The 23436-nt window shown below is 44.1% G+C and overlaps 3 protein-coding genes across 4 annotated transcripts in view; 1 reads left to right on the top strand and 2 right to left on the bottom strand.

The window, feature by feature from the left end:
- LOC131267304 (store-operated calcium entry regulator STIMATE-like) overlaps positions 1 to 23436 on the bottom strand; it is a 250804-nt gene that overhangs the window by 20510 nt on the left and 206858 nt on the right. The window lies entirely within an intron of this gene.
- On the bottom strand, positions 267 to 10272 carry LOC131267299 (FERM domain-containing protein 5). 2 transcript variants are annotated; one of them, XM_058270142.1, is made up of 8 exons: positions 9295 to 10272; positions 7829 to 7933; positions 6744 to 6786; positions 6189 to 6362; positions 3346 to 3725; positions 1715 to 1803; positions 1408 to 1625; positions 267 to 1161 (listed from the first exon to the last, which is right to left on the bottom strand). In XM_058270142.1, the coding sequence occupies exons 1-8, from the start codon at positions 9382 to 9384 to the stop codon at positions 500 to 502; spliced, it is 1761 nt and encodes a 586-aa protein (XP_058126125.1). In that variant the 5' UTR covers positions 9385 to 10272; the 3' UTR covers positions 267 to 499. The 2 variants fall into 2 exon arrangements, with proteins under 2 accessions (XP_058126125.1, XP_058126126.1); XM_058270143.1 differs by lacking the exon at positions 6744 to 6786 and having other exon boundaries at positions 1399 to 1625.
- Positions 5628 to 6148, top strand: LOC131267332 (uncharacterized). Its single transcript, XM_058270181.1, has 2 exons — positions 5628 to 5927; positions 5990 to 6148. Exons 1-2 carry the CDS (start codon positions 5658 to 5660, stop codon positions 6146 to 6148), a joined length of 429 nt encoding a protein of 142 aa, XP_058126164.1. The 5' UTR covers positions 5628 to 5657.

Here is a 23436-nt window from a genome sequence, read left to right as displayed (position 1 = left end):
TTGATTTTGATAGGTTTTTGATGTATAATTGATACAAGCGAATTAAATACTGTACAAAATACTATCGTACAACCAAATGGTATACTGACTGGTTTTCTTCGGCTCTACGGTCTTTGGTAGCAATCGGTATTAAGCGCGAGTTCAAAATAAATTACAAAGCTCCCGCATAAATACTGAAGTTTAAAATACTGACGCATGTTCTAGGGGTTATAAAGCAAAATAAATCTCGAAGCCTTGGGTAGCCTTGCACTAAAAGGACTGTTCGGTTAGCTTAGAAGGAAGAGGATTCACCAACGCTGCAGTGCCCGCGTCGAGCTTACATAGCTTGAGCCACGGGTAGGGTGAGCGTGAGGGAAATGGTCGTCTCGTTGCCAGCCGCCTCCCGTTCCGGTGAGTGCTGGTAGTAGGTGGAATACCCTGCCCCATCGGTTACCGTCCGGCAGCCACCACCACCACCGTCATCCTGCCTGGATGAGCCGCCTCCGCCGGCTAGAACGAATCAAAATATGGCGCCGAACTTTTTCGCCAGGAACTCCTTGAGCGGCTGATAGTACTGATACCGCAGGCAGATCATCTCCGGCCAGTTGCGCAACGGTGCGAACAGCTCCGAGTCGGTCTCGAGCACGTAGATGGCGGACACGACCAACACCACGACGACGAACAGGAAGGACGGCACGAACGCCTGGATGAGGGAGAACTTCTTCGCCGTCTTGGCGCTGTTGCTCGCGTTCTGCTGCTGGATGATGCTGGCCGCCGCATTGGCATGGGCGTTCACGGTCGCACTGTTGGCCGTGACGCTGTGCCCGGCCAGGGACGTGATGTTGTCCGTGGTGTACGCCTGCCGGTGCAGCTGGTGCAGCCCGTGGTGGCCGTGGCGGTGGTGGTGATGGTGCGGATGGTGATGGTGGTCGCCGAGGCCGGCCACACCCGTGCTGTTGGCGGCCGCCGTGAAGCCCGACTCCGACGACGAGTGATCGAACGAGTCGCGGAAGTAGTAGTCCGACAGGTGGTCGTTGCTCTCGCCGTTCGTCTTGCGCGCCTCCTCGGACACAGTCTCTAGTGTTGGCAGTGGATTGTCGGTGCAGTACACGGACGACGCCATATGGTCACCGCAGCCGCCCAGCGGCTCCGACATGGTGGACCGGGGCAAACTACTATATCCTGCGGGGGTGGGAAAGCCGGGCAGACAGCAGCATCAGACACGGCACAGGTGCGGTCACGTTACACCAACATTTATCACATACACACAAACATACACACATGCACACCATGCACACCAGACACGGGCACAAACACACGCACGCACGCACACATACACACGCGGGCAAGCAAGCAGCAGCAAGAATGGTATAACACGTGTTAGTCGGACAATGTGGCCGGTTGCCCAGGCGGACTTACGGGACTTACGAATTTCCGCCAGGTCGCCCTGCGGGCTCGACGGTGTTGCCGGGACGCTCTGCGCTTTCCTCTTGCTCGGGCTGGTGTTGTTGAGCTTCTGCTGACGCAGGGCCTGCAGCGCCTCCGACATCAGCTCACGCTCGGTGCGCCCGGAGTAGCGGAACTTGGTGCCCCAGGAGAAGAATCCACCCCCGGAAACGACGGAGGCGTGTTGGCTGGTTGGAAGACTGTACGTTCCAGACCGGAAAATGAATAAAAATGACATATTAAAAAATGTCGTGTGTCCTGAAAATGGTTCTTGTGGGGCGTCTCTTACGTAAAAAATAACATCTGCTCGATGGAGCATCGCCACACGTAACGACACGCTGCCCCGGATGGGCACTTAAAGCCTACGGTATGCTTTTTCTGAAAGTGAAAGTGAAGTGAAGAAGGCACAATTAGTTCAATAGGGGTTTTGTTAACAAGCACCAGGTTAAAGACAGATTGTTTAATTTTGCTCTTTGCGGGAAATAGACTACCAGTTTTTCTTGCCTAAAACGATTATTCACTTAAACGGAGGCCGAAGGCGCATCTTCGTTGGAACCGAAACGTTTCCTACATCATCCGTACATATTTGAATTCCATTGCAAAGTATTTGCAAATTTACAAGTTTCAATTAGAAAAACGGTTCAACCCTCAAACACATATGATCTATCGACACTAGAACTACCATGACTGCATGATTGGTTATACGACCCGAAACGAAATAAATAAAGATTAATAAAATTGTTGAACGAGTTGTTCAATACGCGATACTTTTTGTTTGACTTTTTCTATCGTATTTGTAGTATTGATCGTTCTAAAGCGACGCTAGGAAAAGCTACATTCAAGGAATACAATTTTACGAAATAAAATAAAGCTCGCAATACTGAAAACTTTTCAAAGCTCAGCTATTTTAGTTACTCAGATAGTACGCTAGTGAAAAGTATAATGTTGATCAAAATTCAATAGCCTCACGGCCACGAGAGGCGAAAAACTTTTTCGGCACTCACTTTTTCGCGACTATGAGTGCCGAAAAAGTTTTTCAAAATCTGTGGATGGACCACGAAAATGGTAGCGAAAAAATGGTGAAAATGTTTTGACAGCTCAAATCTAAGCAAACTGTTCTGCCGTGGTGCGTATTATCACCGAGTCTACCAAATATTAAACATTTATTTGATATATTAATTAAAGAATTATCAATTTCATCCAAAATCTTCTGATAAAAGACAGTGTTATGAGTGCCCTACGATAAAGAGCCCGGCCATGGTGAACGTCGTGAAAACGGTGTTGAAGCGAAAAAAAACCGGTTTTTTTCGGGTGAAAATTATTTTTCAGCTATCGTGGCCGTGAGGCTAATGAAAATAAGTATGAAAAAATTTCAACGATAAAATTTTAAATGTTTTAGCTTATACCACTTTTTAAGTATTTTTACTATTGACGAATTTGTTACTCTGTTTAAAAGGGTTTAATATTATATTGAAAACATTAAAACATCGTTTAAGGTACAGGGCCCGCACTTTCAGTTTCTCTTTAATCATCTGGCCCTCCTTGGAAAACGTGTGCCGGCCCCTGGTTTAGAGGATCGATGATCAGATTAAATGTTTCATCAGTCTGAAGTTAATTTGCATGGCACTGAACTGTTTGAAGTTTCTATAAAGATTATTTTAATTGCCGAAGGGGACTTTTTTGAAGGCACGGAAATTTTCTATTAATTTATTAACTTATTAATTGGTCGCAAGAGAAATCGTTTGTTGCTATGGAATGTTCCATCGTTGCCATATCGCACAATACGAATGCAGTGTAAAATGGAATGCCAGACGAAATAACTGATCTGGTTGTTTTAGTGTTGATTCACAGGCGCCTTAACAATGTTCAGTTACTTTTTTCAACACTTCAACTCCGTTTCATATCACTTTCCATACGTACCACCTCCCTCCGATCCTCGGAGTACGCCAGATGGATGATGAACATCTTGCCCTCGAAGTTAATCTTGTGCACCTCGGGCCACCGAAAGTGCTGGGTTCGGCGGCCGGCCGCAAACGTGCTGATGCCGGAGAAGTTGATGCCCAGGTAAAGCTGTGTCCCGCGGTGATCTTTGACCGGATGCGGATCGATCCCGTACGTCTCGAGGCTGCGGGCGATCCCGACAAAATCATCGTACACCGTGACCGCCTCCTGGCCCGGTTCGCGCTTCTGGTGCAGCTCCATCGCCTTCTTCTCGAGCTGGTCCGACTGCCGGAGGGCAATTTTGAGTGACGACACGTAATCTCCGGTGTGCGATTCTGCATCATAGTCACCCAGTTCGTCTGTGAGTAGAGGAAGGGATTGGATGCATTATTCATTGGATCAATTCATCAAACCATTAAACATATCAGCCTCGATGAGGGCATGTCGGGTAATCGAGCGGAGAGAAAACCATGACGGTTTGTAATTTGTCACATTTTTCGAATTAATCGCAGCACGCATAAAAGCTCCCTCTAATCACAGGTAGTGCGTCATTTTGTGGGCATGGCAAGAAACAAATAGTTGGAAACCATGTTGATTACCTTGGTGTGGATGCACCTTTGCTTCTTCGCGGCACTACAGTTATCTGGTGCCGAGGTGGTGAAAATCTTCAAAATAGATCGCATTACAAACTGTGAGTCGAATGTAACATTTCCAGTTTTCTTTCTTCCGGAGTACGACGTCATATACGATGGGGGAGTGAATTCGTTCAATTGTACCCTAAGAATTAGTGAGGAAATCAAAGGTCCCTTAAAGGTAAACGACTAAACGTATATAAATCCGGTAAGTTATGGTTTCTCTCATCCATGTTTCTTTTTGCAACCAGTACGTGGCGCACATCAAACGTTGCGAGATGGATCTCTCCAAGTGTGAGTTCTTCAACAAAATTGAACCGACGGACCTGTGCGGACACTTCAACAGCACGGAGTTTCAGGATATGTTCCTGAATAACGTGTACCCAAAGCTCTCGTGTCCGGTGCAGCCAGAGGATTACCGGTTCATCAACAACCATTGGGACATGTCGCCGATCGTGAGCCTGCCGGGGAGTGCTTTTCGTTGGAATATCACAACCACGGCCACCCAGCTGGATACGGGGCGTGTGGTGTTCTGCACGGTCATGATGGCGCGAATCGTAGTCATCCGGAAGAAGGGGAAAAGGGTCAAGCATTGAACGAAGTTAAGGAGTCAGTTCTCGTTTGGTTATAAACATGATTTCTATAAATCAAGATTTGAAAAGAAAAGATAATTGTATGGCCAACGCGGTTTTCCTAAATGAAAATTATTTAAACAAAAATAAACATTAGCATTTTATGGTAAAACATGTGAAGTACAAAATTTAACATGATTAAATTTACTGTATACTTCAGTTTTTTTTGATAAAAAAGGAATACAACCAACTATATTGGTCAAGCAGAATGTCCCGAAAACCCCATTACACAAAAACGGTATGGAAAAGTGGTACAAAATGGCAAAACAATTATGACATGTTTTCTTCTTCTTCTTCTTCTTCTTATTATTATTATTAATCTTCTTTTTCTGTGAGGACTTACTCTTGTACGACTTTTGAATTCAGCTTCTAGGGCCTTCGCATTGATTAACGTATTCTAAGATTTTGGTTCTAAAAATATTTTACATTCAGATCTACTACACATTTATTAGTTAATCCTTTTCAACAAAGAATCCGGCTTTTTGTGTCACCAGTTATGCTCAACTGTTCAAACACTTGAGTTCCCGTTTAACATGGCTAGAATGACTAGCGGATTTGTATACACTACATCTAAGTTTGTAAAAAAAACTCAAAAAGTGTCACCATGAACCGATTTGCGAATCGAACCGTGAAAAGTTACATTTTGTTCAAATTACTTTGTTCTATCGGATCGTCGCATCGGTCGATTAAACGGGTGCAATTCATTAACCACAAGTCTCCATTCGCTGGCGCATGAAATTACCAGCATTGGGGGAGTTGGTATAAATATTTTGTGTAATTGGGTTCGAGTTGGTAGTTAATTCTTCGAGTTTCGTTGAGGTTTGACTAGTGACAAACGGATTACGATGGCAGGTGGAGCGTTTTATGGAGGATTGTTGGTGTCTATGGTGATAGGACAGCTAACGTTTGCTCCCGGCGCACTGGGCAAGGTAATGTAGACGGCATACAATGCCCGTTCGGGACCATCGTTCATTTTAAACCATCGCTTCAGTTCTACAACGTGGTGACGTACGAAAACTGCAAGCACATGGAGGACTCGGCGGCTCGGCTCAGCAACGTGAAAGCGTCCGGAAAGCCGAATGCCATCGAGCTGAGTGCTGTGCTGGACGTGGAGCGAGAACTGGAGCCACCGGTTCACCTAAACCTCTCGGTAAAGCGATGCACCCTGCAGAAGGAGGAGTGCGAGTCGTACGAGCGCATCTCGATGGAGGACATCTGTGCGAAGGTCACGAGCAATCCGATACTGCACAAGTATATGGATATCTTTACGCCACCGTTGAGCTGCCCGCTGAAGAAGGTTCGCGTGCCACTTATGACGTACATATCCAGCGCCACTTAACGGTATTCTTTGCTTTCCAGGGACACTACGTAGCGGAAAAGTCCGAGCTGAAGCTGCAGATGCTGGAAATGTTCCCGATCGAGAACGCTTTCTGGCAGATGGAGTTCCGTTTCCTCGACCGACACAACCACACGATGCAGTGTGACTTTGTTGAAATTGCCGTGACCGACAAGCAATGATTTCCTTCCATACGAACCATGTCGTCAGCACCCGGCTTACCTTGCACTATCAGGGCTCCCAGGGCGGCCGCTTCACCGGCGGAACAGTAAAGTCGGCCATGTCGCAGGTCACGCTTGAGCTGCTGGTACATCATCAGCTTGCCATTATTGGTTAGCCGGAGTGGATCGGCAGGGTAAAATTTGACACGGAACGAAAGCACCAGTGGATCAACATCTGGAAGATAGGCAGTTGAGAGCAGGTGAGAAAATTTAGGCAAGCAACAGCAATTCACAATTAAAGAAGCATAACGTTCAAAGCAATTTAAAATTAAACAGTAATGATGCAACAAGAAACAGAGCACAATCGATACATGTGTAGTATCAGGTTACACACAAGAAAATAGTGATGACAATCTTTAGAACAAAAATAAAAAAATAAAAAAAAAATATTTCCAAGTTAAATTAACGTTGAAATATTATTTTACTGGTGGATTATGAAATAAAAGAGTAACAAATTGATTTGCATTTTGATAACAAGGAACTTATCGAACGAATTCTTGAGAATGAACCAAGAAAAAGGCAATAAATTAAACAAATCTGTAGAGCTGATTCTAACCTTTGACTTGTTTGATTATCGTTTTCGCCAGGTCCAGCCAATGCTGTCGAATGTGTTTTTGTTAGATTTTTCATATGTTGGTTTATCGCATGTGGAATTAGAAATGGAAGAAGAAACGGGATAAATTGACATTGTACAAAAGGTTACAATTAATTATTAATCTTTGTGGTACGAAACGAAACTACATAGTCATGTGGGAGCACTGGGAAGTAGCACGCCCTTCATGTCTTTCTCGTTTGTGAAGCATATCTCTTTCAGCCAGGGGTCGTCAAACGTTTTCAAGTAGAATATCCAAACTTTGGGAATGGTATTCCAATGGTAGTGGTCATCTCCATTTTAGTTGCATCTTGCAAAAAATTATAAGCTCGCGCACATTTCAATTGCCCTAACGGTGTTAGTTAAACACGAAACGTATAGACTAAAATAGGATCAACTACGAAAATTACATACGTATGGCTTTTGAGCTAACATTGTTTCGAATCGATAGCGACTCGAAACAAGACAAAGGATAGCGGAACATTGCCTACCGCTGATTGAAGTGTAGCGATTCCCAAGTGTTCTTGAAATGTTGGATAGTACCTTTCCGCATGATAGTAACCGTCGCTTTAGCCGTGAGAATCGTGTACAATGCAGAAGAAAAGTAAGTTTACACATACGTTTCATTCATGAACCATGCCAGAGCCGGAAAGAGGTTGTGTTACAGGGTTGGTTTTTGTTACTCGTATGACCTTTACAACCGTCGAAATCATTTTTACTCCGTCATTACTGGAATGCTTCGTACAACAGTTATGATGGCGTTACTGTAAAGGCGATAGATTATACCCTGTAGCCGGATAAACTATGGTAATGCATGTTTCACTCGATATAGCACAGCACCATCCAGGGCTGGTCAGGTTTGTTTTACTGTAAAAAGGGTCATAAGAAAAAGAGTATTCTTGCTTTATCTAAAAAGAAAAATGAATCACAAGTTTTACTCTATCGCTCACAGCCTACTGCAATGCTATCCATAGAACGCCCTGGTTGGCAGAAAGGTAGTTGGAAAGGTAAGACTGTAAAGTAAAGTGTCCCGGTATCCGATGCCATACCCGTTGTTTGGCGGAGTCCACGAAGCGTAGTCCAAAATAATCCTTCTCGGTGATTTCCAGCTGCTCGCAGACGTAGTCCAGCAGAAAGCTTCCCTTGTGGTGTGGCTAAAAATAGAAGATGCCCAGCATTAAAAAATCAACAGTCGGACCCGAAACAGTCGAATAACAAAAACAGGACCTTAGAAGTAAAGAAAATGTGCCTCGTAGAGGTGTGTGATGCACATACGTAGGACGAAAAATGGTAAGCATAAGGCGTGTAGGGAACGAATAATGACGCGGACTTTAAACACGTCAACATTGATTGGGAGCGCAACATGCAGGGCGAATTAATATAGCTAATGTATAATTAACGTAAAGTTTACGATAGTCGGCGGAGCGATGGGGTGACTTTATTTTTAGACGTGTTCGGGCATTTTTATCGACGACCATCTCAAGGGATACCCTCGGGGGAAAAGGGGTGGGGGAAAGAACCATATCGTTCCGTTCATCGACCAGGAAATAAATGGAACGAAGAAAGAAGAACGCGGACGCGATGTCCCCAAGGCACCGCTGCGATCTATCCGTTCGCTTCCGGTCAAGGACACACGCGGAGGATGCGTTGAGGAAGGAGAAGGACAAGGAGACCATGGTATGGGCCAGCACAACCGTCATCAAGCCCGGGGGAATCATTTCTGCCGCTCGAAAGTCATAAGTCATGACGTTGCAGGCGACATCGCTGGCGACCGCTAATGGCGATACAAGTGCCGTTCCGGCTCCGGCTTTAAACGTGTCCTTGCTTGTACGGCAGGCAAATGGATGTGTGCTCCGATGGGGAAAGGGGATGGCAAATGAGCTACGCGATGCTCCGCGCGACGTTTGACGCGAAACTCCGTCAGGTCCGTCTCCGGTTTGACGTGTTCGCGTTGGTAAATCAGATAACGTCCAGCGAACGGAAAAAAGGGAGCCCTAGAAAAATTGGCACGCTCTAATGGACACACTCTTCTTTGTATATCTCGTAATATACACGTAAATTTGTGTATGTGCCAGTGTGTATGTGTGTATGGACCTCTTGTTAGGGATTATTTGCATGTTTGCGAAGGAAAGCGGTTGGGGGATGTGCATTAACGATGGCAGGGATAATGAAAAAGGAACCAGGCCGAGCCTGAGGAGGCCTGATACCCGGCATAGGATACGGTGTTGCTCTAGCGCTATTAAGCACGAACTCCGGTCTTATCCTTTCGAAATGGAAGGATGTGTGCTGTGCACGACAGACTGCGGTTGCATGAGCGCTCCTCCTCCTCCTCCGAGAGTCCATTATAGTCCTTGAACCAGTTGAAATAGACGAGGCTAGAAGTCCTTGACATTTTTGGCTGAGTTAGTCCTCCGGTTAAATGAGATACGGCAAGACTGAGCGTGTGTGTGTGTGTGATTGTGTGTCGATGTTAATCTGATGCAGAATTATCGGCACCTGACGGTGCGGTTCGTACCTGAAACTCGCATTCCAGGACATCCAGGTCCTCCAGCAACCGAACGGTGCACTTGTAAACAACATTGCCTTCGCTGCGGCTTTTGAACATAGTAGCGGCCCGGAGCGGAAACCGGAGTAGGGTGTGGAATGGGACAGGAACGTTGTCGCTAGCGGGGGGAGCAGAAGTGCTAGAAGGGTACCTTCTTCCCGCACAGGATCAGCCGGTGGAACGCGTTCGATTGGCATACGCAAGCACTTGTATTTCTTTTCACTGACCTACAGGCGCACACACACTATTCGGAACCATAGGTGCTCTTCTTTAAGGGGCCAGAGGAAACCGGGTGCGCTATATATGAGGACACCTAGGAACACGGGAGATAACCGGACCACACTTGGGCGCCTACCACAGGCCCAATTTTGCACGAGCAAACAAGATCCGCCAACAAGCTCGACAAACTCCGGTCGGAGGTTGTTGATTTTCCGGGCAGACCACACCGATAACCACACTGCGCGAAATGTAATGGCCCTGGTAGACGCACGTGAATCGATGCAGGAGCAGCCACAGGACCGGGAGTTTGTAATACTGGAACCACTGCCACACAGCAATCTGCGATCTGGTGCTCCGCGAGTTGGATTTTATCGAGCGACCCACAGCTCAACAACCTTTTGTCCGCAAACGCTACCTACGGTGCTGCTCAGCGCCTTTTGCATGTGGTGAACCGAAAACCACGAGGTTGCTAGGGTACAACACCCGGACACAGGCGGTTGTTTCAGGCGAATCGAATTCTGCACACAGCACACGGCGAACGCCCCGACTTTTTTACGACTCTGACATCCCGAACGGAGTGCACACTGCCATGCCCGTGTACGCTTTTCTGCTCCGCTCGTGCCGTGAAGTGCCGTTCGACTGGTTTGTAGTCGTGAACGTGTGTGCGCGTGGTCTGCGGTCCGGTGGTGTGCGTAGTTGCGTAGCCGCGGTTCCTGGCACTTCCCCCTCGTATCCTTTCCGGTGCCTGCAGCCCAACTACACGGGCGAGCTGTCAAAAGGCTCCTGACAGCGAGCAGCGAGCGCCGTGTTGATATTCGCAGAATGCGATGGCTGAAGCGAGTGTGTGCGTGACGGAACGTGCACCAAAGGATACATGGATGTCCTGGAGTGGTGAGATTTCCGTGCCGAACTCGTCGGATTCCTAGCACAGGAACGGTAAATCCAGTTCCTACTCATTCTAGACAAGCAGTTTGGTTTTTCTCTGTGAAAATTCAAATAATACTTATTTACTTTATGCTTTTTAAATACTATCAAATAGTCAAATCAGATCAAATCGAGGCACCGTAGAGGGGGAACGACTCGAATTGTTTGAGTCTACCAGTAGATGGGAGCAAGATCTTGATCTGGTGTGAGGTACAAAAAGTGCGATGTTCCCATCACCACAACTGATAAGCTTCCTTTGTGACAGATTGAGCTACTTCGGAAAGCTCTTGCTTGCAGTATCCTTAAAGCTCTGGTGCAACTTTAGTTAGTTTCGAAATCGTGTTTGTTACTCATATTTGAAAAGATGTAACAGAAAACAAATCAGCAGCGTTAAGCGAAACACTAAAATTTGTACATGAAAACTGGGTGGATAGAAAAGAAAACCCGAGAAACAAAACGTTATTGATGCAATACTAAAGCGCAGATTTGACGTAAATCGATGCTGAATAAGTATCACTCCTAACTTCTTATTTTTACTGCTTTTATTACAAAATCAATACTACACCATTCTTAACTCAGATTTTTGAATGAAGATGATATCAATTTTGGATAACATGTTGAGTATTTTCTTGGTGGACATCAATCAATAATGTATTAACCGTCCGATCAATAACCGGGTACCCGGGTACCCATTTCAGTTTCCGTGGCAGAATTTTGTAACTTTTCTTTCGAATTGTTTTACGCCACTTTAGATCCCCAGAAATGAAGGTTTTTTGCACCACATTTGCAACTACGTGCATAGCATTTAATAACTCAATAATAGTTGTAAGTGATTAAACAAAACTTCCTCCATACAATAACCGGGTACCCGGGTACCCATCACATCACTTAGGTATGAATGCTTGGTTTATGGACAATAATATACCGTTTATCCAGGAATGCCTGTATTTGTCTTCTGAACACATCAAATATAATACATTGTATTGTATTTCAGGACTTTTAGCAATTTTAATTATAAACAGTGCATAAGTAGATATAATATATTTTTTATACTATAAAACATTTTATTCCACATATACGTACGCAAAAAAAAATTGAGCACTGCTCATATGCACTGCTCTGTTGATTTGTTGTTTAATAAATATAAATAAAAATAATAAATAAATAATGTAATATAATACATAAGATGCAAGGCAAGCGACATCTGAGAGATTTAAAAAAAAATGATAAAGGCCACCTTTGAGTAGATCTTTTTGTAGTATATCTACCAAACATACTGTCCATGGTGTCCACTCCAACTTTTGTCCAGTTATTCAACAATTTCTAGTTTTTTCTATTCTCCATCACCAATTTTCGCTTCGAGATGCATTGAGGGTAGCATAATCACGGTTTTTTCTTTTTTGGCATGTAGCTGCACATGGTTAATTTTACATGGAAGCCGAACAATGTAGATAATTCTTCACGTTGTTTCAAACCTATCATGGCAGGTGGTATAAATGGTTTATTTTTTTCAAAGTACCAACAATTGTCAGGGTCCAGGACATTAAACATTTGGCTTATGGCAACGAAGTAAAACAAAATCCGTTGTTTCGTTTCTGCCAGATCCTTTATAAGAAGCGACTAATTCCTTAACGATTCTCTTCCCAACGTTCTTCCCACGGCCAGCTTTCGATTTCCCAGTGTAAATCTAGCCAGTGAGAGGATACGAATTCACAGCGCCGCAAATCCACCAGACTTTAATCCCATATTTGGCTGGTTTGTAAAATTTGTATTGTGTAAACCTGGTTCGTCCACGGTACGGGAAAAGCTGCTCGCCGACTGCTAAGTACTCCGATGGTTTATAATTTTTGCCAAATTACTATGTAGCATAGCCCAAATATCGCGTATCGGAGCAGCTTTGTCATCTTCAATGCGCTGGGCATGAGTATTCGCATCATCGAATCGCATAAAACGCATTATGTCACTATACTAATTGATGAATATTACTGCACGATCTAACCGGCGCTACCGCTCGGCTGTTACGGACCCCCATACATAAGCAAAAAAAGCGTGCATTGGAAAGCATACATTTCTTCCAAATTAATTTCTTTCCACTTCAATTTTATGATATCGATCATTTGTGGAGTGAAAAATAATATGAAAGTATCGAGAATGGATAGCATTCCAGTAATCTTCGAAGATTTACTTTTTTTCGACACTCATCAGATTCTTCTGAATCAGTAACGAATTCATCATTCACATGCACTCTTTGTGAACGGGTGATTCTGTTGTAAAATGTCAATTTTTATTAATAATTGATCAACCTGTTCAACTTTTGGAATGAGTAAGTGGCTTCCTCGAAAACAACTGGGAAATAACGCCTTACCGTTTGTAGCTAGATGTATTATTCATTGGGTTGAACCAACAATCTGTTGTGTTTTAATTTTTAGCCATTACTCAAAAAACACTTGTTTAACGTTTCGATGGACTACAAATTTGATCAACTTTTATTTTTTCCCACCTTTTTATATTCCCGTTTGACATACAGCGGATCAGTGAAGTCTTATTTTTCCCGCCTTTTTGTTCTAGCAAGAGAAATTCCGGAATGGCAAATCAAAGAGGATATAGTAAACAAATTTAGTCATGTAAAACTATCTAGTACTAAAGCATTCTTCGCATTTAATACCAAATTCGATTGCCTGTTGAAATTTGACGATGCTTACACAAAAGCCGCTCAACTTTGTAGCACGCATCTGGTGGGTACCCGGGTACCCGGTTATGAGACGAAGGGTGAAACTTTGGTTAGTGATCGGACGGTTAATATTAACAAGTCAATCATTAGAAGTTTTTTAAAATAATGGAGTCAGCTCGTGTGAAATACTCTAACTTTCAATTGATTTGCAATGATCCCGGGTGGGAATGTGTCCCTGAATATAACTGTTGTGGTCACAATAATTGTGTGTTTGCGTTGAAAAACATTTCCATTTCTTAGCATTTTATTGTTACAAGGATGTGCCTGTGCCACCCATAGGAAGCAGTAATTCTGTACAGGACGGACGAGAATTGTGATAATGGTGACAATGTTACCAAAAATACCTTCACTTAATAGACATAATCTTTCCGTGACATAAATTATTCTATTCGCATGCTCACATCACACGTGGTATGCCGGCGCAGGGACCAGAAACCTGATTATTTGCCGGCTGTTGCGCGTTTTGTTTTCATTTATCTTATCTAAAACGATCGTGCGGTAGTGATTACAGACTATCCATTCATCGTTTAAAGAAAGTACTCCAGAATAGTTCACAGTTCTACAAATACAAATACAAATACATAAATTGTTTAATTTATGTTGATCAAACAATGTACAAAACAAGAAAGAAAAAATAAGCAAAACGAGAAAATAATGGCATACAAAATGATATAGTATGATTTTCTGGTTTCTTTTAGAAGATTGCTATAGTCCTAACCGCATTGGTTCTATGACGTTTAAAAATATATATTGGCAAAATCGAATTGTTTAGTCATCCACCATGCAAGGACGTTGACCTGTGGCTTAAATAAGAGAACGGAAGCATTTATTAGACGCGGGAAACCCAACACGAAACATTCAAGCTACACCCAAGGGGCAGATTGTTTTTATTCCCTCGATTTGTTTTATTTTCTAGCATCACGTTTATGTTAGCTTCGGTTTGGTTGCATTTGAAAACCGCAAACAATCGGGTTCTCCTAAGCCCCCAAGGGTGGTGGCTTCTTTCCGATATTTTTATCCGCTGCTTAGGAGCTTAGGTGTCGTTACATTATTTTCTATGAGAAGTTTAATGATATTATAATTTGTTTTTAAATTTTGGCTAAAGTTTTACTATTTAATCCGTCGTAATTGAATGGATTCATTCATCGTAATTGAATGGATTGGTTTTTATGAGATTTTAAAAATGTGGATGTAGTTAAAAATACTATTTAAAATTCTATTTTAAAATAATACATTATTTTATCAAATGTATAATATGAAAAATTTAACTACAAATTTTTTGAAACTGATCAATTATACAAAAAATCCCATGATCGCTTCACTTTCTCAAGTTCTGCACTGTTAAACCGTTAGGTTACTGATCAGGTTTCGAAGAACAATAAAAGAAAGCAGCATCGTGGTTGCTCGTGTCGGGGGGTAGTGTACAATGTAGTGTAGCATACGGCCTAAACAAACAAAAAAGTGAACGGGAAAATGAAAATGCACAAGAAGAAACAAAGTTTACACCCGCAACAAATAAATCTGCAACACCCTGAAAACACCCACAGTGCGTGCGTACCGTTCCCGTTCGTAGATAAATCTCCTCAACGCGCTTGGAAGGCAGAGCGACACAAACAGCACAAACACACACACACACACACACGCGCGATCGTGCGTGCTGCGCGTTCACTTTTTGTCGGTTTTAATAGCTACATCTTGGCCACCGAGTTTTCCGCGATTTTCAGTAACTTTGTTTTTATTTTTTGGGAGCTTAGAACCATCAATTAATTGCACGCGGTGCGCTCACGCTCGGCAAGAGTTTGATCGGGTTCGGGGAGGATCTGGACTGTCAGGGGGATGGGTTGACGGTAGCAAGGGGTCAGATGAAATTAGAGAACCGATGTGGGGGAGTACCAGTTTGGCAAACCGAAGGTCAGCATCGCGGTCCACCGAATTGGAATCGTTTGGCGAATTGATTCCGTCGTAAAGTGTTGCGTTTTCTGGAAATTCTGGCATTTTGTCCTTTTTCTTTTGGAAACATACGAAGTCAGCAAAAAAAAAACGAAGAAACTTAACACCAACTGGTTGCACGCAGATTGCGCGGAAGCGTTTGGCTATGCGCAGGATGCGTACAACGAAAAAGAAAAAGCACCGGCGGGAAACATAGTGGGCAGGATGTGGGGGTGCGCAAACGCCCAGCGCCCAGTTGGTGCGCCAGTGTGACTGCCTTAGACGCACCACGGCTAAAGGAAGCACCTCAACTTTTCCGACCGGTTCGTGATTTTCACTTTCTACCACTACGCCACCCATAAAGACACCCGAACCGGTACGGTGTGTGTGTGTGCTTGTGTGCGTGCGGGTTTTCCGACTGGCCAAAAATATAATTCTCGTCATTCCTCCTGCCAAAATCCATCCCCCTCGGTCGTCTCTTCCGTCGGGTCGCGTTGAAATCGGCTTTTCCACGGGCGAAGTTTTTCCACCGCCACCATCGCAAAACCAACATCCGACCAACATGTTGAGGACGTTGCTTTACCGTTTACCTTTTGCTGTAAAAGATTCTAAAATAGGATCAATGCCACGAATCACCCCTGCTGGGACCGGGAGAGGTTTGGCGGGGGAGAGAAGCGGTGCAATACCTCGCCCTTTTCCAAGCGCACGCAGAAAAGGGAGCATGTTTTTCGCCTGGCGAAATCGGCCCCGTCGTGTCAATGCTCGGATCGGTCGGTGGATAGGGGGTTGGTGAGGGATATCGCGGGGGTTGTGGAAGGACCGGGGAGCAGGGCAACCAAAACTATCTTACTTTACCTTCCCCGAGCGGGTTGGAAGAGCAGGGAAAAACGGTGCATCGAGGGGAAAACATCAGTTCGTGAGACCGAAACGGTTAGTGGCATTCTTTAGTAGATGTGATCGTAGCACGCGTTGTGTGGTAGTGTACCAAACCGACCGAGCGCCACGGGCCAAACGGGACACGGGGAGGGTTCGGGGTTGGTTGGGAAAACCGAAAAAAACCCACGATCAGGTTGGTGTCGCGGCCGCCCGATCCCGTTGCGATCGGCAACTGTCGGCAGGCTGGCCAGTGTGAGTCGGACGATGGAACGCGTAACTTCTAAGCTCTGTGACTGATAGAACAACGAATTTTTCTCAACGCAAACACATTAGCTAGTGGCCAGTTGAGGGTTTCTTTTAATCCATAGTTTTATAGAGTGTGGCATGAACAACCTGTTCGTCGAATATTAGGAACTGTGGTGCCGTTAAAATAATCTCGTGCCATCGTTTTTCTTCAATGATGGTACCCCAAGCCTGCGTGTAAATATAGTTTCTACTCCAACAACGCGCCCGCAGCCTCAGTGCAGTTTCACAGCCAAAGTATTTTGTAAATTTCCAATGGCAATCGCAAGTAGTGTTAATTTGTGAGTCGTAAAAATAATTGAAGCCCGACATGAAACAACGTGCGCCTGGCAGAAAGTTTTCCGTGTCCTCCTGAGAGTTTCCCAGATGAAAATTACAATCGTCAGTCGGTGGTGATTGCAAAGCCCGCAAGGAAGGAAAAGTAAGCTAAAATAAATTCTTCGCACCGCTAAACAGTCGTCGAAACGAAACGAAACGAAACCGTAGTAGTAATAGCTAGTAACAGTGCAGTTAGTGCATGCCGAACCCGTGATCGACAGTTGGTTGTTGGAGTTTATTTTGTTGTTGGTTTGTTAATTTTGTTCGTGGTGGTTTGGAAGGTGGTGTTTTCCTTTCGCCCGGAATCGCAAAACCGTGTGCAAATTTTGTTTAGTTAAATTGGATGGTGCTCGATCACTGACAGTGACATAGAGGGAGAGAGCGAGAGAGAGAGAGGGTTAAGTGTGTTCGTGCGTGCTACCCGCGAGCGATTTCCTTTTTGGTTTGGATCGCTAACCGAAAGCCTACAAAAAGTCCTGTGGAATAAGGATCTTGACAATTATTGAGAAGCTGTATCGACGTCGATTCAAGAAAATTCGGTAGCGAAACGAGCAACAGCAACAGAACACATCAACATGGACAGATCAAGGTAAGACATTATTTGGCAGCCAATTCAGCGATAGTATAGTATTTACTGACCTCAGGTACTTCTTGAGGCAAACCTTCAGAGCGCATGCCATCTAGAGTAGAGTAAAAGTGGTTCCCCGAATGAGAAGCGGCGTTTGCGGTGAAAGCATTTTAATGCCAAGGTTGATTGGACCTTACGATCTCACCGATTAGGTACCGAACGATTCAATACCGTTCCCATGATCGAACGTCCTCGGTAGGATTGTGATACCAGAATCAACGTACAAGCGTATAGTCGAAACCGTTGGGCGGTGCGTTGTCACAGTTTAGTGACCATCGTGCCAAAGTGACTGGCGAGGGTTTGCAAATAACACCCTGAGGCATCGTTGAGTAGAGCTTAGTGCGAAGGCGAAAGTGATCGTGCGTCGACGGCTAGAGCGAGCGAAGCTGATCGTCGCTAGCAAGATGGATCCCGCTGGCGGCCACCATTATCATTACAACACCATCACCACCACCGTCGCAAGAGTCACGAGTAGTCAAACACTTCGGGAAGTCGCTATATTTAGCACATTTCACCGAGGTTCGGGCAGAAGACGTCTGTCCGACGTGCTCCCATATGCACGGTGGAAAAAGTCAACACCGACGAATCGGACCGGGTTGCTGTTGGGCAGATGCGCGTGTTACGAGCTAATAAACGAAGAAGGAGAAAACTTCAATCCATGATGGAAGAAAAAGTAAACACAGACGGAAGAAAAGTTATTAATTTCATAATTTTTCCCGAAACCTGTCGCGCAGCAAAGCTCATCCGTTCCGCACCGGCAGATAGTCGATGACAAGTGGTTGCGACGGATGGATGTTTGGAAAATGGCTGCCCAACGGCTGCTTGCTGTTTGACAGTTGACTTTAGTAGCCATGATGTACGACTAGCAGCGAGGTTTGAAGCAGGGGTAGTTAGCTTTTGGCCGGATGCTGCACAGTATAAATCAGCGCACCTCTATTGTAGGTGAGTTCATCTGTACGATGAATTCTTTAGATTGTGTTGTAGATATTGGAAAGTCCGTACTTTAATTTATCTTATTAATTTTTACTTGATGCATTTCGAGCTGTTGTATCATAATAGCATCACGTGTATATCTCCACGTGGCGTTATCATTCGAAACTATTCTAGAGGAATTCTAGAAAACATCCCCCGTTTAAATATAGGGATGTAAAACAAAGCCTCATGGTACCTCTTGTTGATTTTACAAGTCAGCTCAAAGATCCTGTGGCTTAAATGTTCGACCTACCTTGGATAGTTTGTTTATCTTTGCACGAGATAACCGACAGCTTTGCAGCTGTCAAGATACATGTCTCCGGAATGCAGATCCGAACGTAGTTCGCTTGTTTGTGGCACACAGATGGGCAGATGGTAGTCAGTGGTTATTGGCCCTCAGTAAGAGTGCACTGTTGTTTTGATTCGTAGGAACGGGAAGGAATGTTTTAAGTTGAATGTATTGCTCAAGCCAAAGCTAATTAAGGTAAGACGAGTCACGCGAAACGATTCGGAATCTGTTCTAGCCGCGGCCATTGCTTTCTTGACCGTGTCTCCGTTGGCGTTCGGTTACATTGCAATAATTCACTGGGTTAGCTGTGTTTCGGCTTTTTTTTTTGTTCACCATAATAATTTGTCATCTTTTCCCGCGTTCCGAGATGTGTCTGATGCATCTGTGTCAACCCGATGCCGACAATATGGCGCAGAATGTGTGACACAATGACGGTGACTTTTATTCACCTTAAATTATCATACTCTTTGTGTGGGAGAGAATGCACCGAAATGAATCATTCGTCCGCAAAATATCCATAAGGCAATGAACAGTTCGGCCCACGGAACTGTTGATCGATTGTGAAACGTTTTGTCCTTTATGGAAGGGTTTTTAGTTCCCTTGCCATCGATGCCGTACACTACCGCTAGATCACTGAACACCTTCCATGAATAGATGAATGGTTAGTTGCGCCCACCTGTCCGGCACGTGCTAGTAAATTATTGTTCAGTTCAGTGATTACTGCGGTTTACTGCGAGCATTCAGGTAGGCCGATTAATCGTATTATATTGGGACTTGTTGCTCTACTCTGAGTCGTACAGCAGGTTAACGCATGATCAAGTGTTTATGTCCGGCAGTGAAGTGTGAACCGGAAAGGTATTGCTAGAGAGATTTAAAGATGAATATAAGTGGAACCTGTTTCAGTGATGTATCTTATAAGCGAATAATTTAGATTTTTGGTTCTTGCACGAAAAATACCGCAACATTCAAGTTTTATTTTTTAACGTCTCACTAATTCATAGCAAATCTATGGGGGATATTATTATTTTTTTCTATATTTTAATAGTGCGGGATGGATGTATTAAAAAAAGTCTATCATAGTCAAATATAAAATGTTTTTTACATTTTAGTCAAAATTATGATATGATCGATGTTCTGTTAATATTTCATTAAGTGCTTCACCATGAAATAGGTAGTGATCTTCGAAATTCCCACTATCATCAATAGATTTGTTTTGATGGTGTTAGCCAAATCCTGGCGCTACTACCTGGCCAAATCCTGGCGCTGCATGTCTACTATTTAGTAATTGAAATTGTTCGGTTTTTAGAAAATAAATCAACCAGGTTAAAGAAATTAATTTGACTTACCGAACACGTTATTTTGCTTTTGGTATGACAGTGCAATAATATTTTAGTTTTACTATCTTAAAATCTATCTTGGGCAATATTTTGATCGAAACTCGATACAAATCTATGAACCTTTGCAGCGATCACAGTGAAAGCATCAAGTCTAAATGCAAAAAACTTTGCACCTATACTAAATGGATCTCTTACTACAGTTTGAAAACATTTAAAGGAATGGACATTTTCAGTTGCTTTTAAAGTGGATGCTACAAGTACTGCAATATCTTCACGCGTCGGTGCGAATTACCAATGCGGGGACGTTAAAAAGATCATAAGCTGGGAATCATTATAGTCCATACTGTATTCTCTATACTGGGAATACCCATTTTGTTCAAATGAGATATACATTTGCCGACCAGCACATCATCGATAGTTAAAATGTCGAGGAATGAACAAGGAAGTTATATTTTACAGAACTGATACTAGTAATAAAATACCAATAAATTTAACATACAAGAATAAAGCATACTTAAACAATGAACATACATTGGAAAAGTATGCAAAAGATCAATTAACTACTTAAAAGTACAGACAAACATACAGAAACAACATTGAACAGGTTTCCTTGGCAGCCTTGTTTGACATTCTGATATCCTTACTCGTGTCTGCTTGTGGCCTACCGAAGCTGAAACAAACAATTTCCCCGAGAAACAACAAGGGAACGGTGATGCCATCTTCCCTTTTCCCTTAGACCTGCCAGCGAAGATCACGAGATCAGTGACACCGCTTGGTTAACGCACGAACATATGCGTAAGATAAGCGAACCACAAGGAATAGTGAGGAAAGACCGTCCCGTTCTGGGCTTAGGAAACCCGCAAACATGAAGGAAAAATAACACATAACCTGGCGGTTTGATGTAGCAACGCACTTGGTAGGGATTAAAAATAAGCACCATTCAACCAGTTGTGGGGACACCGGGTTTCCTCCGCCGCGCACGAGGGGCCAGGGCCCACACCGATGTCCAACCGGCGGAAGATTGATGGTACCAACAGGTTTTGGCGGATTGAGTCGTTTTCTTCCCCGGCTAGCCTGTTGATGGTCTTCTGGCTGTCATCTTTGGACGGTCGGTGGACTTCCGAATTGGTTGGATTTGTCTTTTTCTCCGCCCCGCCGGTTGCGTTGTGATTTTTCTTCTACCCGTTCTTGCTCTCGGTCGGCCGACCACTGTTTTGTGTGCGTGTGATTTCGGGATGGATTTACGTGCCGACAGACTTAAAAACGCCAACGCTGAGCGTTTATTACTTTCATCACTCTTCAAAATTTTGTCCCAAACCCCAACAGCCGCCATACACACACACACGGCCCGAGCGTGGGTCGATCGAAAATAACCGTGGTTCAATCACGTCATCTCGCGCTTTTAAATAATAACCGTCGGACGCGCGCGTTTTACACGGGCGTAAATGATAAAACATTAATCGGCCGCCCGTGGCGCGGCTTGAAACGATTTTCCCGGAAGTGAACCCAACAACAACAGGTTTCGAGTGCTACGATGGGAAATGCTGGCCGGTTCGGCCCCCGATCGTCGTGAGTGGGTATAATCAATTCCATCCGATTGCGGACGTACTTAGGGACCGTGTGGCCGTTGGTGGTGATAAACAATTTTCGCCTTCCATCCCGAAGCCAATGCCAAAGCGATGGGTGAGGATAATCAGTTGGAACGCATTTCCTTCGTTTGCGTACGTAACGCTCGATGCTCGCTTCGGGTTGGCGAGAGGTGACGAAGAAGCTTGGGAAGATGTCGTAAAAATTTCTTGCACCATCCATCTTAAACCGCCAGGGTACGAAGCGGGGCCGGGCGGTCAACATGCGTGGTGGACAACCATCATGGGTGTTGGCGATGGGTTTTCCTCGCCCGTGTTCCCACATTGGCTATCGTGAAATGAAATGCATGCCCCATCGAACAGGTTCCACCGACAGCCGGACGCGCCGTGGGACGCATTTTCCATAGACGCAGGTGCGGCAGAGATGACGAAGATTGCCGGTTTTCTTCTCCGCCTGCCTTTTCCCTATGTTGAACTAAGAAAAACTGGTATCGTACGAAAGGCAGAGCAATAAAAATTGCACGATCCTCGCCGGGTCCGTCATGAATTTTGCCATTTCATCACGATTTTAGGTTCCGGCGATGCTGTTATTGCATCTGCCGAATCAGGAAGCACTACCAAACAAGATCCTTTGCGATTTCCCTGTTTCGAATGGCAAACATCACGCATCGGTGTTTCGTGCCTGCGAGTGGCTTTCTTTTTCCGGCCAGTGACAACCAATCGCCGATGGTTTTGCACGATGCATTCCCGTGAGCAAAGGTTAAGTGTTGTTTATCTATTGTGCTTGTCCGATTGCAATTGATGGGATGTTCAATTTGGTTTCGAAACAGGTTTTCCACTTCCATTGGCTCCACCACTTTAACTGTATTGGGAGTATAAATGTTAGACTAATGTGTGTTTTTTTCCTTTTCTTATAATGTGTTTTTATATAATAATCATTAGTAAAAGTTTCATGCAAAAAACTTTGGGTTTTTAAGTAAAAAATTGCTTTGAAATTTTTGTCAAATGATACTGATTTGCTTGATTTGTTAATGCACTTCTAGTAAAATATTCTTCTTGTTTTTATTCTTCCCGGACGAGGTTCTTCGTTGATGCCTTCTCATTAAGGGCTAAATATCTAGAAAATATTTAAAAGAAATTTCTTTTCTAGAAAAGAACCATACGCAAAACATAAACATTTATAGTCGGGTTGGAAGGTACACGATCAGTCAATACGACTTGCAAGCGAGAAATGGAAGCTCTAGCGTCAATAAAATTAAAACGTTTCCTTAAAATTCAGTAAATATATGTATTTAAATATTCTAACCCAAATCTCAAAATTTGGGTTGTTTTAATTTGAACAGCTGAATAAGGAAAATGTTATCTTCGAAGTCTTCTTCAATTAGGTTTTCTATGAGATATACTCCAAATCGTAGTTTAAAAAAAAAATGAAATCAGCTCATTACGCAACAGCTGCACGTAAAATTGATTTTTAACAATAACGTCTAATCGAAGACGAGCAATGAACATTACGTTTCCATAACCGTTGTGTTAACCGGTGAATGTATCTCATGTTACGAAAGCTACATTTATGTTGGTGTTTTGTTTTTGTTTACGATGGACACTGATCCCATCTTCATTCGTTTTGTAACTGCTGTGAGTAACAGCGGCAGCCGTACTGAATAGTACAGAGCCTGTAGCAACCCCTCTCGGGCACACTCTCCCAATGACACATCATTCGGCCGGGCTTCGAAGCGAATTGGTCACGCAAACCGCCTCACCAGCTTCTTCGCATTCCCCAATACTCCGTGTGCTTCGAAGCGTCCAATGCAATTGCATCCGGGGCACGGCCTCGACCAGATACCTGTTTTTATGGCACCCCAGGCCGCACCACTGCGCGTTTATCACTTTCTTTGGTCGGCGGCGCGGTGTGCGAAACTACATTTAACCACACACCGGATCACCGGAGCTGTGCGCGAGAGTCTCGGCGAGAGACCGTGGCCTGATGGAACTGGCGTGCG

This window comes from Anopheles coustani, chromosome 2 (genome assembly GCF_943734705.1).
Source record: "Anopheles coustani chromosome 2, idAnoCousDA_361_x.2, whole genome shotgun sequence".
NCBI lineage: Eukaryota > Metazoa > Arthropoda > Insecta > Diptera > Culicidae > Anopheles > Anopheles coustani.
The sequence above is the reverse complement of the archived record's forward strand: the minus strand, read 5'-3'. Positions and strand labels throughout refer to the sequence as shown.